At 37.4% G+C, this 12,507-nt stretch overlaps 1 protein-coding gene across 5 annotated transcripts in view; it reads left to right on the forward strand.

Annotated features, from left to right (window-relative positions):
- Positions 1 to 3,246: 3,246 nt before the first annotated feature.
- CHN1 (chimerin 1) overlaps positions 3,247 to 12,507 on the forward strand; it is a 61,721-nt gene continuing 52,460 nt past the window's right edge. For all 5 annotated transcript variants that reach the window (XM_044669775.1, XM_044669776.1, XM_044669778.1 and 2 more), the window contains exon 1: positions 3,247 to 4,116. In XM_044669775.1, the coding sequence (XP_044525710.1) occupies positions 3,865 to 4,116 (252 nt within the window). In that variant the 5' untranslated portion in view covers positions 3,247 to 3,864. The remainder of the gene's footprint in view (positions 4,117 to 12,507) is intronic.

The following is a 12,507-nucleotide window of genomic DNA, read 5'->3' on the forward strand; positions in this document are numbered from 1 at the left end:
ATTATATTATTATGTTCTTTATTTATTATAATAATGCAATTATTATAATAATATATTTACTATATTATACATTCACTATAATAATATATTTACTTATTATTATATATTTCGTATATAATTATGTGTTCTGTTTATTATATATAATTGATATATTAAATAATAATTATTGTTCCTGTTGCTCACATTTACATAGCATTTTCAGCATCACAGATCATACATTTTAGAGCAAGAAGGGACTTTGGAGATCACCAGGTCCAGCCTCCTCCCCTTACAAATGAGGAAACTAGAGGCCAGAGCCTTAATGCCTTACTTGCCCAAGGTCACCCCAGTAGTTAGTAGCACCGTTTTCTTCACAGTCTTGAATTGTAGAGTTTATAATACCAGTATTATTGCCCTAATTTTACAGGAAAGAGATTTAACAACTTGCTTGTGGTCACCTGGTGGCTCAATAACAGAAACCAGACCTCTGAACTCCAAACTCCAGTACTTTTCCTATAACAACACCAGGCATTAAGGAACCTTGGCAGATATTAAAGTGTTATCTATCGGCATCAGTTGAGATTATTATATATGCCACAAAGGGAATGAATAAATTGTCCAGAAGTATCACTTTTAGCAGGAAGAGTCAGGGCAGGTTTCATAGAAGTTTTTGCTCTCATTGTTCAGTCATATCTGACTTCATGACCCCATTTGGGATTTTCCTGGCAAAGATGCTAGGCTGGTTTGCCATTTTCTTTTCCAATTCATTTTACGAATGAGGAAACTGAGGCAAACAGGATTAAGTGACTTGCCCACAGTCACACAGCTAGTAAATATCTGAGGCTGGATTTGAACTCAGGAAGACGAATCTTCCTGATTCTAGGCATGGCATGGTGTTATTTCCACACTGCTACCTCGCTTAAATTGGTTTCTGAAGTTATAGGATCTCCCTTTTCATGAACACTAAATCTTGTTTATTTAGAAAGTTTTAGCCACACTTTCCTACCCTCTGTTGTTCTTTGCAGCAGGCACAGTGGAAGAGAGAAGGGTGGTGTTGACTTGGAACAAGAGCTTTAAAGGGAATTCAGGGAAAGGAAAAACACTGTCCCCAGGCACTCATAGGTTACTTTTCTTATTAACATTGGCAGGATGGTTCCCCGAGGCTACTATAGATGTTTGTCCTGAGTTTTGGAGCCAAAATTCTACAAACTTAAGTAGAAATACTACTGTACAGTGGAGGGCATGCCAGAGGCCTAGAACAGTGCCCAGACTGAAGCCAAGAGACAATATCTGACTACAAATGATTTAGGATTTTACTTCTAGAGCAAGAAGAGACTAAAGAAATCATCTAGTCCAACTCCCCTACTTTACAAAAGAGGAAACTGAGGCATAGAGAGACTAAGTAATATGTCCAAGGTCATATAGCAGTGAGCCATCAGAGGTAGGAGTTGAAACCAGATCTTTCTAGATTCAGCTAGCTATGAATTTGTTGTTGTCTTTTAGCTGTTTCAGCCTTATTTGACTTTTCATGACCCCATTCAGGATTTTCTTGGCAGAGATACTGTGGGAGTTTGCCATGTCCTTTTCCAGCTCACTTTAAAGATGAGGAAACTGAGGTAAACAGGGTCAAGCCACTTGCCCAGAGTCATATAACAAGTAAGTGATTGTGGTCAGCTTTGAATTCAGGAAGAAGACTCTTCCTGACTCCAGGTCCACCATGCTCCCCATCATGGTGAGGATAGCATGATTGCTAATTTATTCATATTCAGGAGTAGTTTTCACACTGATGGAGTTTGAGAGCAGCATTCCTTTGAATTTGTTCTCCCTCTTCTCCCAATCTCCCTCCCTTCTCCCGGTAAAAGTTTAAATAAACCGTATTTTAGCCCACAGTACTTATCTGAAAGGTTATTGTTCACTGGGTCAGTAGTGGCGAGCAAAAGAGTAATGGGATTCCTTCTGACTTTTCTGTTGGACAATTTTGTATTCATTTGTATTTCATAGAATGATTGATTTAGACCTGAAAGAGACTTTATGAATCATCAAGTATAACTTCTTCATTTTAAAGATGAGAAAACCAAAGCCCAGAGATTACAAGCGATTTGCCCAGGGCCACTCAGCTAGCAGGTGTCTGAAGTGGGATTTGAACTCATGCTCTCGACACTACATCATTTTGCATTTCACATTTCTTTTCTTTATATGAGTTGTAAAATCTCAGTTCAGTTATAAGTTTGTAAAGCTTTAGATCTGAATTAAAAATTTTAGAACATTTTGTATTTATATCTGGTATATACTTAGCTATGTTCTATTTGTCTCCTCCATTTAAGCTCCTTGAGAGAAGGGATTATTCATTTTCCCCCCTTTGTATCCCCAGCACCTGGCACACTATACACAGCACATATAGTATACTTCTTGTTGTTCAGTCATTTCAGTTTTGTCTGAATGTTCATAAGTGGTTTACCATGTCCTTCTCAGCTCATTTTTACAGATGAGGAAACTGAGGCAAAGAAGAATAAGTGACTTGCCCAGGTTCAAATATCTAAAAAGTGTCTGAGGCCAGATTTGAACTTGGGAAGATGAGTCTTCCTGACTCTAAGGCCAACACTCTGTCCACCATACCGTCTAGTTGCCCTATACCTATAAATATATTCAGATGGGTTTTTTATGTTTTTATATATCTTTGTGGTCTTCCCTGTTAGAAGGTAAGCTCCTCATGAGTGGAGATTGTGTCCCTTAAACCTAGCGCACAGGAGACATTTCATAAATGCAGGCTGAAAGACTGCTTTCTGTAGCGGCTGCTACACTGATTTCCAGAGTTGTTCAGCAGCAATAAAAGGTGAAAGTGAAGGACCACTTACCTCTCTCTTCATGGTGGCATTGAGTATGAATGAGCAGGCAGCCTGGGGCAAGAATGGGAACCTGTCAAAGATGGAAAACTCTAGACAGCAAAACTTTATTTTCTAGTCTTAGTGGTGAACAATTGAACATGATCTCTGGACCCAAATTAGAGAAGCTCTGGGCTTGGAATGGCTGCTTTGGGGGTATATTTGATGTCAGTTAGCTAGCTGGCTGGGCACACAGGTTTGCTTTNAAGGAAGAAGAGAGAGGAGAGAAAAGGAGAAAGGGAAGGAGAGAGGGAAAAGAGAAAGGGAGAGGAGAAGAGAATAGGAGGAAGAGAAAAAGAGAAAGACAGAGAAAAGGAAAGAGGAGGAGAAAATAAGAGAGAGAGAGAGAGAGAGAGAGAGAGAGAGAGAGAGAGAGATTCAGAGACACAGTGAGTTAAGGAATATGTACTGTCCTTAAATACTATTGCTGCGCTTTCATTGGTTATCTACTTTCTTAATGTGACCAGTCTAATCCAGTCTTGCCTGTTAAAGCCCTCCCCTCCCCCAGCCTCCCTTTGCTAGAGTGAGGTTTGCAGGGTGTCTGTTGCTAGAAACTGATTACATTCAGTATATGGGCATCTTTCATTCAAAATGGACATCCCTATAGTTGAATAGGCAGGAAAGCTTTTAGAAGTGCATAATTTGTCTGAATCTCCTGATTTCTAAAAGAGGGTCGACGAGAAATGTTTGGATTTTTGTGTGCTAGCATCGACTCTTTTGCGGTTCAGATCCTTAAGTTTCCTGGAGCTTAAATAGAGAGCCCTTTAAAAAAAAAAAAAAAAAAAAAAAAGCAGAAGCCAGAAGAATTTGTCTAGTTAAAGTCGACCTCTTTTTAAGAAGTGCTTCATCATCCCATACTACTCCACCTCTTCGTGATGTTTCTCTGCAGCTCTCTGTAGGTTAGGGGTCTGGGTTGCTAGCAGAATGCTCATTTTTATGAGCTGAGTACAGTTCATCGACAGACATAGATCAATATAGGTCTTTCTTTCCTGTGAATTCCAAAATGCCATCCAAAGAATCTTGGTCAGGGAGGAAAACGAATAGACCTGCAGTTCACAAATCAAAGCGAGAGAGCCGCCAGCAAGATGTATTGATAGCAGCCCTGGGAATGAAACTGGGTTCTCAAAAGTCATCTGTGACAATTTGGCAACCTCTTAAACTCTTTGCTTATTCGCAGTTGACATCCCTCGTTAGAAGAGCAACTCTGAAGGAAAATGAGCAGATTCCGAAATATGAAAAGGTTCATAATTTCAAGGTAAGAATGTCTTCATTTTTTAACCCCTTCTTAGGAAGAGAAAGTTATTAGCAGAAAGATTCAGTCTCATAGGGATAGCTGCTTCTGTGATTTAAAAACAAGGATATTAATGAAAATGCTTATACTGTTTATGGGAATAAGATGCTTTTAGGCTGATTTTAGTCCTGGAAAAGAGAAGTTGTCTAAGTGAAACCCAAGCCCATTTTCTGTAATGCCTCTTTGGGAATCTCATCTAATCAATGCATATTTATTAAGTTAATAAAAATGGACTCTTATGATGCCAGATTAATTTTTATTTGTGATGCAAATGTGTCAAAAGACTTTTGTTGATCCTTGATTAGAGGATTAGATCTTAGTTCAGTTCTGTTAAATAGCCTTGGATGTGAGAAGCATGTGCTCTTGCATCTGGATTGAGCAGATGGTCTGCATTTCCCTTCCTTTCTGGCTTTTCTCCTGTGTTAATGAATTGACCATGATGAAAGGAGTATGGCTTACCCTGGGACTATTGAAACACTGACACTAACAGCCACTCTTCATTTTTTGCATAATTGTCTGCCACTTTTATGTAGCTTTTAATTATTGTTTAATGTGTTTTATCAATTGTACTTCAGTTATTATTTTTCCATCAAGATGATGCTTGGGTGGGTTAATGCAAATTGTATGTCAGTGCAACATGTATTGATAACATGATGCCTGCCCTGTAAAGTCTTGGGAGCCCCTTTCAGCAACATTCAGCTAATATGTAGCAGCCAATCTGTGCACAGCTCACAAATCCAGAGCCATTTCCTTAGTTACGAGCATTGGCATTTTCAAGGGTGACATCCCAGAAGTCACGCAACTTTGCCTCAAGTGTTTGCAGCACTCATGCTTTTAGTTTAAACAAAACATCCTTTTAGCTTTTTAATATGGAAAGAGGGAGAAACCAGGTCACAGAAATGTGATATGGAAGAGCACTCTGATCTTCCAAACTTGCTTTTCAAAAGATATCTTAAAACTTACATTTCTTTTAGATAGATGTCGAATAAAAATTCCAAAGGACTGTGCTGCAGTCATAATGAAAAAAAAAAAAGGTTTTTCATGGGATCAGGACTATTTTATGATAAAGAATATGGTCATTAAGAAGGTTCTCCAAATGTATGGAATGCATTGTGTTCACATTAGATATCTGATACAAATCTGATAGGCAAGATATTTGGATTATTTCTTAGTAGGTAAAGACAAATGTATGGAACATGTAAGCACCTTTAATATCTCAAAGCCACCATGAACATTTTGGTCTCACTTAATGTACACATTGATCTGAGTTGGCAAAGTAAATCTCTTTTACTTAAAATGAAGCAGAAGGAGGCCAGTGAAGTATCTGATTCAAAATGCAGGAATGATGCTTTTGCACCCAAAGTACAGTCTCGTCATGCGAATATGGTCATCTTGCACCTATATGTTCTGCCTCAGTTTCCTCGTGCATGAAATGGGATTAATAAGACAAGCAGATTTCATGAGCCCTTTATTAGCAAATAATACATTTTAACTATTATAGATAGGAAGTCATACAAATATCCAATAATTGTCATCTGGATTTGTAAGGGCTGAATTATTCCTTCACTGTAATGAAAGAGTTAAGGTTTTGAAGCATGTGCTCAAAGGTACACACACTAATCTGCTATGCAGTAAAAGAATGACCTATCAAGGATGCCATTTTGGTATTGAATCTTGTTCTATACCTTCTATTGGTTTTGATTAAATATACTAGAGTGTGTCTGGTTGGGAATTTGCTGGGTTTTATTTTCTCATTATCTGAAATAGCATATCCTCTAGGTATTTTGGTTGGCTCTTCTAGGTATTTCTAAGTTTTAACTTTAAACCTGATACTAATAGGCAAATGTTGTAAAGCCAGAAAGTACTGACTGTGGAATGAGCTGGGCCTCCTATCCTGGGACTAAGACATGTCTTGGAGATAGTTTTTTTTCTTTTAATGTAAGAAACCTATAAAGAGGATAAGGTTTCTTCCTTTCCTGAAGTTGATAAATTAAAACCAGCTTGGACACATTTAATCTCAATGGTCCTTTCCAACTCTAAATTCTATGATCCTGTGATTTCTTTTTGTCAAAGATATTTATGTTCAGAAAAAAAAGGCTAGATCAGAGAATACATTTTTGAGACCCCCCCTAAGAAGGTGAACAGTCTCAGACTTTTATCCCTTTCCATTAAAGTTATATTTTGTCATTTAAAACATATTCCTTGTCTAGCTTTAAAAAAAGATTTTTAAGGGGAAAAATCCATCCTAAAGCTCTCCAAGAGCCCACGATCAAATTCAGGCTCTCAAAGCAAGCAGCAAAGCCCTCCCACATGCATGCTCACTGCCAAAGGCCCTGTTTCACATATGGATGGATTGTTGTAGAGAAAAAAAAAAACCCCTGACCAATTTCTTGTGGGTATTCATCCCAGTGGTCTGGCCATTGACTATTTTACTTTGAGGAATGTGTTCTGCCTACCCAAAGGCCCTTGCAGCTTCATTTCAATGTGGTATTTTTCTTTGCTTCCTGTACTTCCTTCCCTCTTATGTAATGTTGCTGTGTGGTGTTGAACAGCTGCCAAGTCTCTTTTCAGGGGCAGAAGCCAAGGATAGCATCCTTGGTGCAATCACTTACCCAGGTGAAAACCAACATGTTAATTATTTTAAAATTAACTTTGCCTAGCTCCCCAAATTTGTTTTTGATAGGAGGGAAACTTTCACAATCATTTTATGTTTATAACAGAAATAAAGAGGCAGCTGAGGATAGCATAGTGCCTCACACATAGTAGGCACTTAATCAATATTTACTGATACATTGATTTATTGAAATCTAGGCAATATAAATATTTGTTTAAAGGATCACTACAAAGAGCATTGAAGGTGAAGCCAGGGGACTGGGATTCCAATCTGGACTCTACCACTTACCAGCTATATGACCTTGGGCAAGTCACTGTTCCTCTGAGAATCAGTCTCTTCATTCATAAGATGTGCATTCTTTACTAAAGTGTTGTTTCGGGGCAGCTGGGTGCCTGGGTTCAAATCTGTCCTCAGACACTTCCTAGTTGTGTGACCCTTCCCCCCATTCCCTTTACCTAGCTCTTACCACTTTTCAGCTTTGAAAACAATATAAGATGGAAGGTTAGAATTTTTTAAAAATTTTTAATAAAATAAAGTGTTGTTACAAAGCAAGTCTTTTATAAACTGTAAAGCACTATATAAATGTGAGCCATCATTATTTATAAGCATTGTGATTTTCATTGTTGGAGCGAGCATCAACGCTTCTCAGATCATACGAATATATGAATTTTTAAAAAACTATTATTGTAAAGAATATTTTATTTTTAAAAGTCTACTTAGTTCCTCTGGACTCAGTTCTTTTCTTTTTAAATTATTACCTTAAATGTATTATTCTTTGCTATTAATCACACAGAAAAAAAAACATTTAATCAGGGTCACATTAGTATGATGTAGTAGATAGTGTGCTGAATTTAGAGTTGGAGGAAGTTGATTTCAAATCTCAGTCTGCCCCTTATTTTCTGTGTGACCTTCCACAAATCTCGGAATCTCTCTGGACCTGTTCTCTCCTCTGTAAAAACTAGATGTCTTTTAAAGTTTTGCCATCTCAAAATTTGTGAACCCAAGTCCTTGAGAGAAAAAAAGTCTTCTTGTAAGAAGAAAAAAATAAATTGAACCTTGAATTAATTTAGCTGTAAAATTATACTCTTATATTTCCTTTTTAGGATGGAATTGGGGCACTACTTTATTTTGGAAAGGGGAGGGAGGAATGTCAAGATATCAGTTAAGTCAATAAGCATTTATTAAATGCTTTCTATGAGCCTGATACTCTCCTTAGAATTGGATCCTGAATTAGAGATATTCATAAACTACTTGGGATTACTGGTACATCCTTTGTGGTGGTAAAGAATTGGAAACAGAGGGGATGCCCTTCTCTTGATGTATGAATGTAATGGAATGCTCTCGTGCTACAAGGAATGATGGAAGGCAATGGTTTCAGAGAAAGCTGGGAAGATTTATATGAACTGATATAAAATGAAGTGATCAGAACTAGGAGAACAATGTATATAGTAATAGATATATTTTATAAAGATAAATTATAAAGATAATCAACTCTGAAAGATTTAGTAATTCTAATCAACACAATAATCCACCACAGTTCCAAAGGACTCATGATGAAATATGCCTTCCTCCTCCAGAAAGAGGACTAAGGGATTCAAAGTACAGATTAAAGCATATTTTTTCTCTTTTTGTTTTTTTTTCTTGGAACTTGACTAATATGGACATTTATTTTGCATATCTATACATATTTATAGGGGCAGCTCAGTGGCACCAGGTTTGAAGGTAGAATGACTCTTCTTCCTGAGTTCAAATCCAGCCTCAGACATTTAATAGCAGTACAACCCTGGGCAAGTCATTTAATTCTGTTTGCCTCAGTTTCTTCATCTGGAAAATGACCTGGGGAAGGAAATGGCAATTTCCAGTATCTTTGCCAAGAAAACCCCAAATGGGGGTCACAAAGTATTGGAAACAACAACAGAGTAACAAAGATTTGTAATGGGTTTTATCTTTCTTGCCTTCTCAGTAGAAGGGGCAAAGGGAGGAGGGAAGCAAAGAATTCAGAACAAAAAATAAAATAAAACTGAGCTTTTAAAAAAGTACTTTGGCATGATGGTGAGAGAGGAAGCTTCCTGTTTCTTTCCTTGCTTCCAGTCATTGTAAAATGTTATATAAAAGCTGTGGCAGTTTTCTGCATCACGGATTATCATGAAATCCTCTGGAAGGATTTACTTTACCCACTGTTATTTTTTTTATCACTCTACATAAGCACATTAAAGATTTCTCTTCATATTCTATACTTACATGTTCTTTAATTCAAGGGAGCCTGTATAATAACCACATTGTAGTAACAGAGATACAGCTATCATTAAGTAGCACTAGTCAAACATTTTATCGGCACATTTGGTAACTCAGGAAGAAGCCATCCTTCCTTAAGGCCCAGCTCCATATTAGCCAAGTTCCAAAAAGAAGAAAGAGAAAAAAATATGTTCCAATCTATACTTTAAGTCCATCAGTTCTCTATCTGGAAGAGGATAGCATTTTTATAGGAGAAATTTAGCACCAAAAAAAAAAAAAAAAAGCCTTTAAATTGTTTGCATATGTAGTTTTGAAATCTTGTTTCCCCTCTATTCCCAAGAAGGAGCAGAAGTTTCATCTTTAGTTTATCACTAAGCTGTTAGCTTTTAGAGTGTTTGAAGTATAATTTCACATTTTACAGGATAGAGATTGATAAATGTAATACGGATGTCTCAGAACTTTTCTCCTACTTCACAATATGAGTGCTCTCATCATTTATGTGGATAGTTTACTTCAGAATGTCTTTTCCCCAGCTCGTCTCCTGTTCAAATTTGTTAGATTTTAATTTTAGTTCCTCACTGTTCATAATGTAATCATAATAAGTAAGCAACCTATTCAAAACTATTAGATTTTATAGCAATTGACATTATAATCTTAGGACATTCTACATCTGATCTTTAATATGGATTGTTAAAGTAAAGAAAACAGTATCATAAATATGACCTTAAGAGTTGGGGCAGCTCAGTAGCTCAGTGTATAGAGAGCCAGGCCTGGAGGCCAGAGTTCCTGGGTTCAAATATGGCCTCAGACTCTTCCCAGCTGTGTGATTCTGGACAAATTATTTCACCCCACTTGCCTAGCCCTTACCTCTCTTTGGCTCTGGAACCCATATCTATGCCAAGACGGAAGATAAGAGTTTTTTTTAAAAGAATATTTTAGAAATAATTAAATATTTAGAAAACATAATGGGCTGGACAGTAGAATGTGGGATCCTTGAAGGTAGGGTCTCTTTTGTTTTTAGTGTTTTAGCATGTAGTCTAGTGCATTGAACAGAGCAGGCACTTAAATAAAGTGTACAGGTTGGAAACCACTGCTCTGGGACACTCATTCATTGTTGTTGTTCAATCATGTCTAACTCTTCATGACCCTGTGGACCATAGGATCCATGTGGTTTTCTTGGTAAAGATAATGGAGAGAGTGATTTACCATTTATCACCAAGGAGATTAAGCCAAATAGAAGTTAAGTGATTTGCCCAAGGCCACAGAGATAGTGTCTAAGGCCATATTTGAGCTCAGGTCTTCCTGATTTGCCCAGCTTTCTATCCACTGATTCACCTTGCTGCTGCTTTGATCTTTAGGGCCTTCCTATATTTTTATAATTAATTTATACCATATTCATCTTTGAGGGGGATGGCGAGAAGGAGAAGAGAAAGATGGTGCCCAGATCCAAGATTTCATCACTATAGGAAACCTCTTCCACCCATGGAGATAAAATCAACTCCTGGGGAACTCATAGGCTAGAAAGTTACCTAGAGCTTTGAGGGATGGTGACTTTCCCATGGTCACACAGCTGGTGTGTATTAGATGTAGCAGAACTTGAACTCTAATTTTCCTCACGTCTAAGGCCAGCCAAACTCTACACCAATAGAATCCATCAGATTCCTATGAGTTTTTTTTAATCTTATCTTTTGTCTTAAAATCAATACTAAGCATCAATTCTAAGGCAGAAGAGCAATAGGGGCTGGGCAATTGGGATTCAGTGACTTGCCGAGGGTAACACTTAGGAAGTGCCTCTTTTTTTTTTGAACCCAAGATCTCTCATCTCCAAGCCTGGTGCTCTATCCACTGAGTCACCTAGCTGTCCCTCCTATGAGTTTTAAACATAAAATCCGACCTGTTCTAATATCATTGTTCTTTATGTAATGCTCTATGCCTCCATGTAAATTCCAATGCTTGTCTAGAGAATCAGGTCACTGGTCTCCTTTGATTATAATAACTCAAAAGCCCAGTGACTGAATTCTGTTTTGAATTCTTACTCTAATTTAAAAGCAGAGAAATGCAACATGACAATTTGGAAATGGCAGGCCAGAATGTCTTCATTATTGTGCCACTCACGAGTATCTATCCTAGAGACACTGAGACCGAAATACTTTTCTATATCAAACTTAGAGGACAAATAGCAAATGTTTATTCAAATGAGATCGAATTGAATTTTATTGCCTAAATATAAGGAAACATTTAAATCAAACTCATCTATTCAATGTGAGTGAGTTGTGAATGAAAGTAAAAATAGATGGAGCCACAAAAAAACTCTGAACTCTCTGAGCCTAGGGCAGTGTCAAACCCAGAGGCTGAAAAAGACTGACAGTGGAATGCTGGAAAGGAAAGGCACCATGGTCCCTTTGAACTCTGAACATCAAATGACATTTAACAGAAATACTCATCAGATATTGCGGAAGGTAGAAATGGTAATATTTTAAGTATAGAAACCTACTTTTGACTTCCACCACTGTAAACAACAACAATAATAGCTTACATTTATATAGTACCTGCTCTGATCCAAGCACTGTGTTAAACAATTTGAAATTATTACCTCATTTGATTCTCACAACAATTCTGGGAGGTAGGTGTCCCCATTTTATATCTAAGGAAATCAAGATAGACAGATGAGAAGTGACTTGCCCAAGGTCACAGAGTAGTAAGTGTTGGAGGCCAGATTTGACCTTAGGTCTTCCTGACTCTGGACCTGGCTTTCTACCCACTGCACCATGAGCTACTCTAGAAATGCTGTAGAGAACCTGAGGGTTTGTCCTATGTGCCTATGTTTCATTCCTAAAACTTTCTTCCAGATGTGGCCCATTTTCAAATTTTTTTTTAATTTACAAACTTAAGAACCATCAAAAAAGAATAATAAATAAATAAAATCTGACACCAACCCCTTAGCATTAAACAAGGCAGAAGAAGGTGGATTAACAACAAAACATATATATGCAAGTGCATAAATACACATGCATATCTATATATGCATATAACATATGCAGATACATGATATATATAGAGAGAGATATGTGGATATGTGGACATGTACATAAACTTTTAGTTCTGCTAATCTCCATCCAATTCATTCTTTTTTTTAAACCCTTAACTTCTGTGTATTGGCTCCTAGGTGGAAGAGTGGTAAGGGTGGGCAATGGGGGTCAAGTGACTTGCCCAGGGTCACACAGCTGGGAAGTGTCTGAGGCCGGATTTGAACCTAGGACCTCCCGTCTCTAGACCTGACTGTCAATCCAGTGAGCTACCCAGCTGCCCCCTCTCCATCCAATTCAATAAGGATTTTGTGAGCATCTGTGAAGTGCCAAGCTCTTTGCTCAGTGCTCAAAAGTACAAAAAGAAAAACATAATCCTGCTTTCAAAGAACATACATTTAATTGGAGGAATCAGAAATATATGTGTGTGTGTATATATATATATATATATATATATATATATATATATATATATATATA

The sequence above is a fragment of the Gracilinanus agilis genome, chromosome 3 (assembly GCF_016433145.1).
Source record: "Gracilinanus agilis isolate LMUSP501 chromosome 3, AgileGrace, whole genome shotgun sequence".
NCBI lineage: Eukaryota > Metazoa > Chordata > Mammalia > Didelphimorphia > Didelphidae > Gracilinanus > Gracilinanus agilis.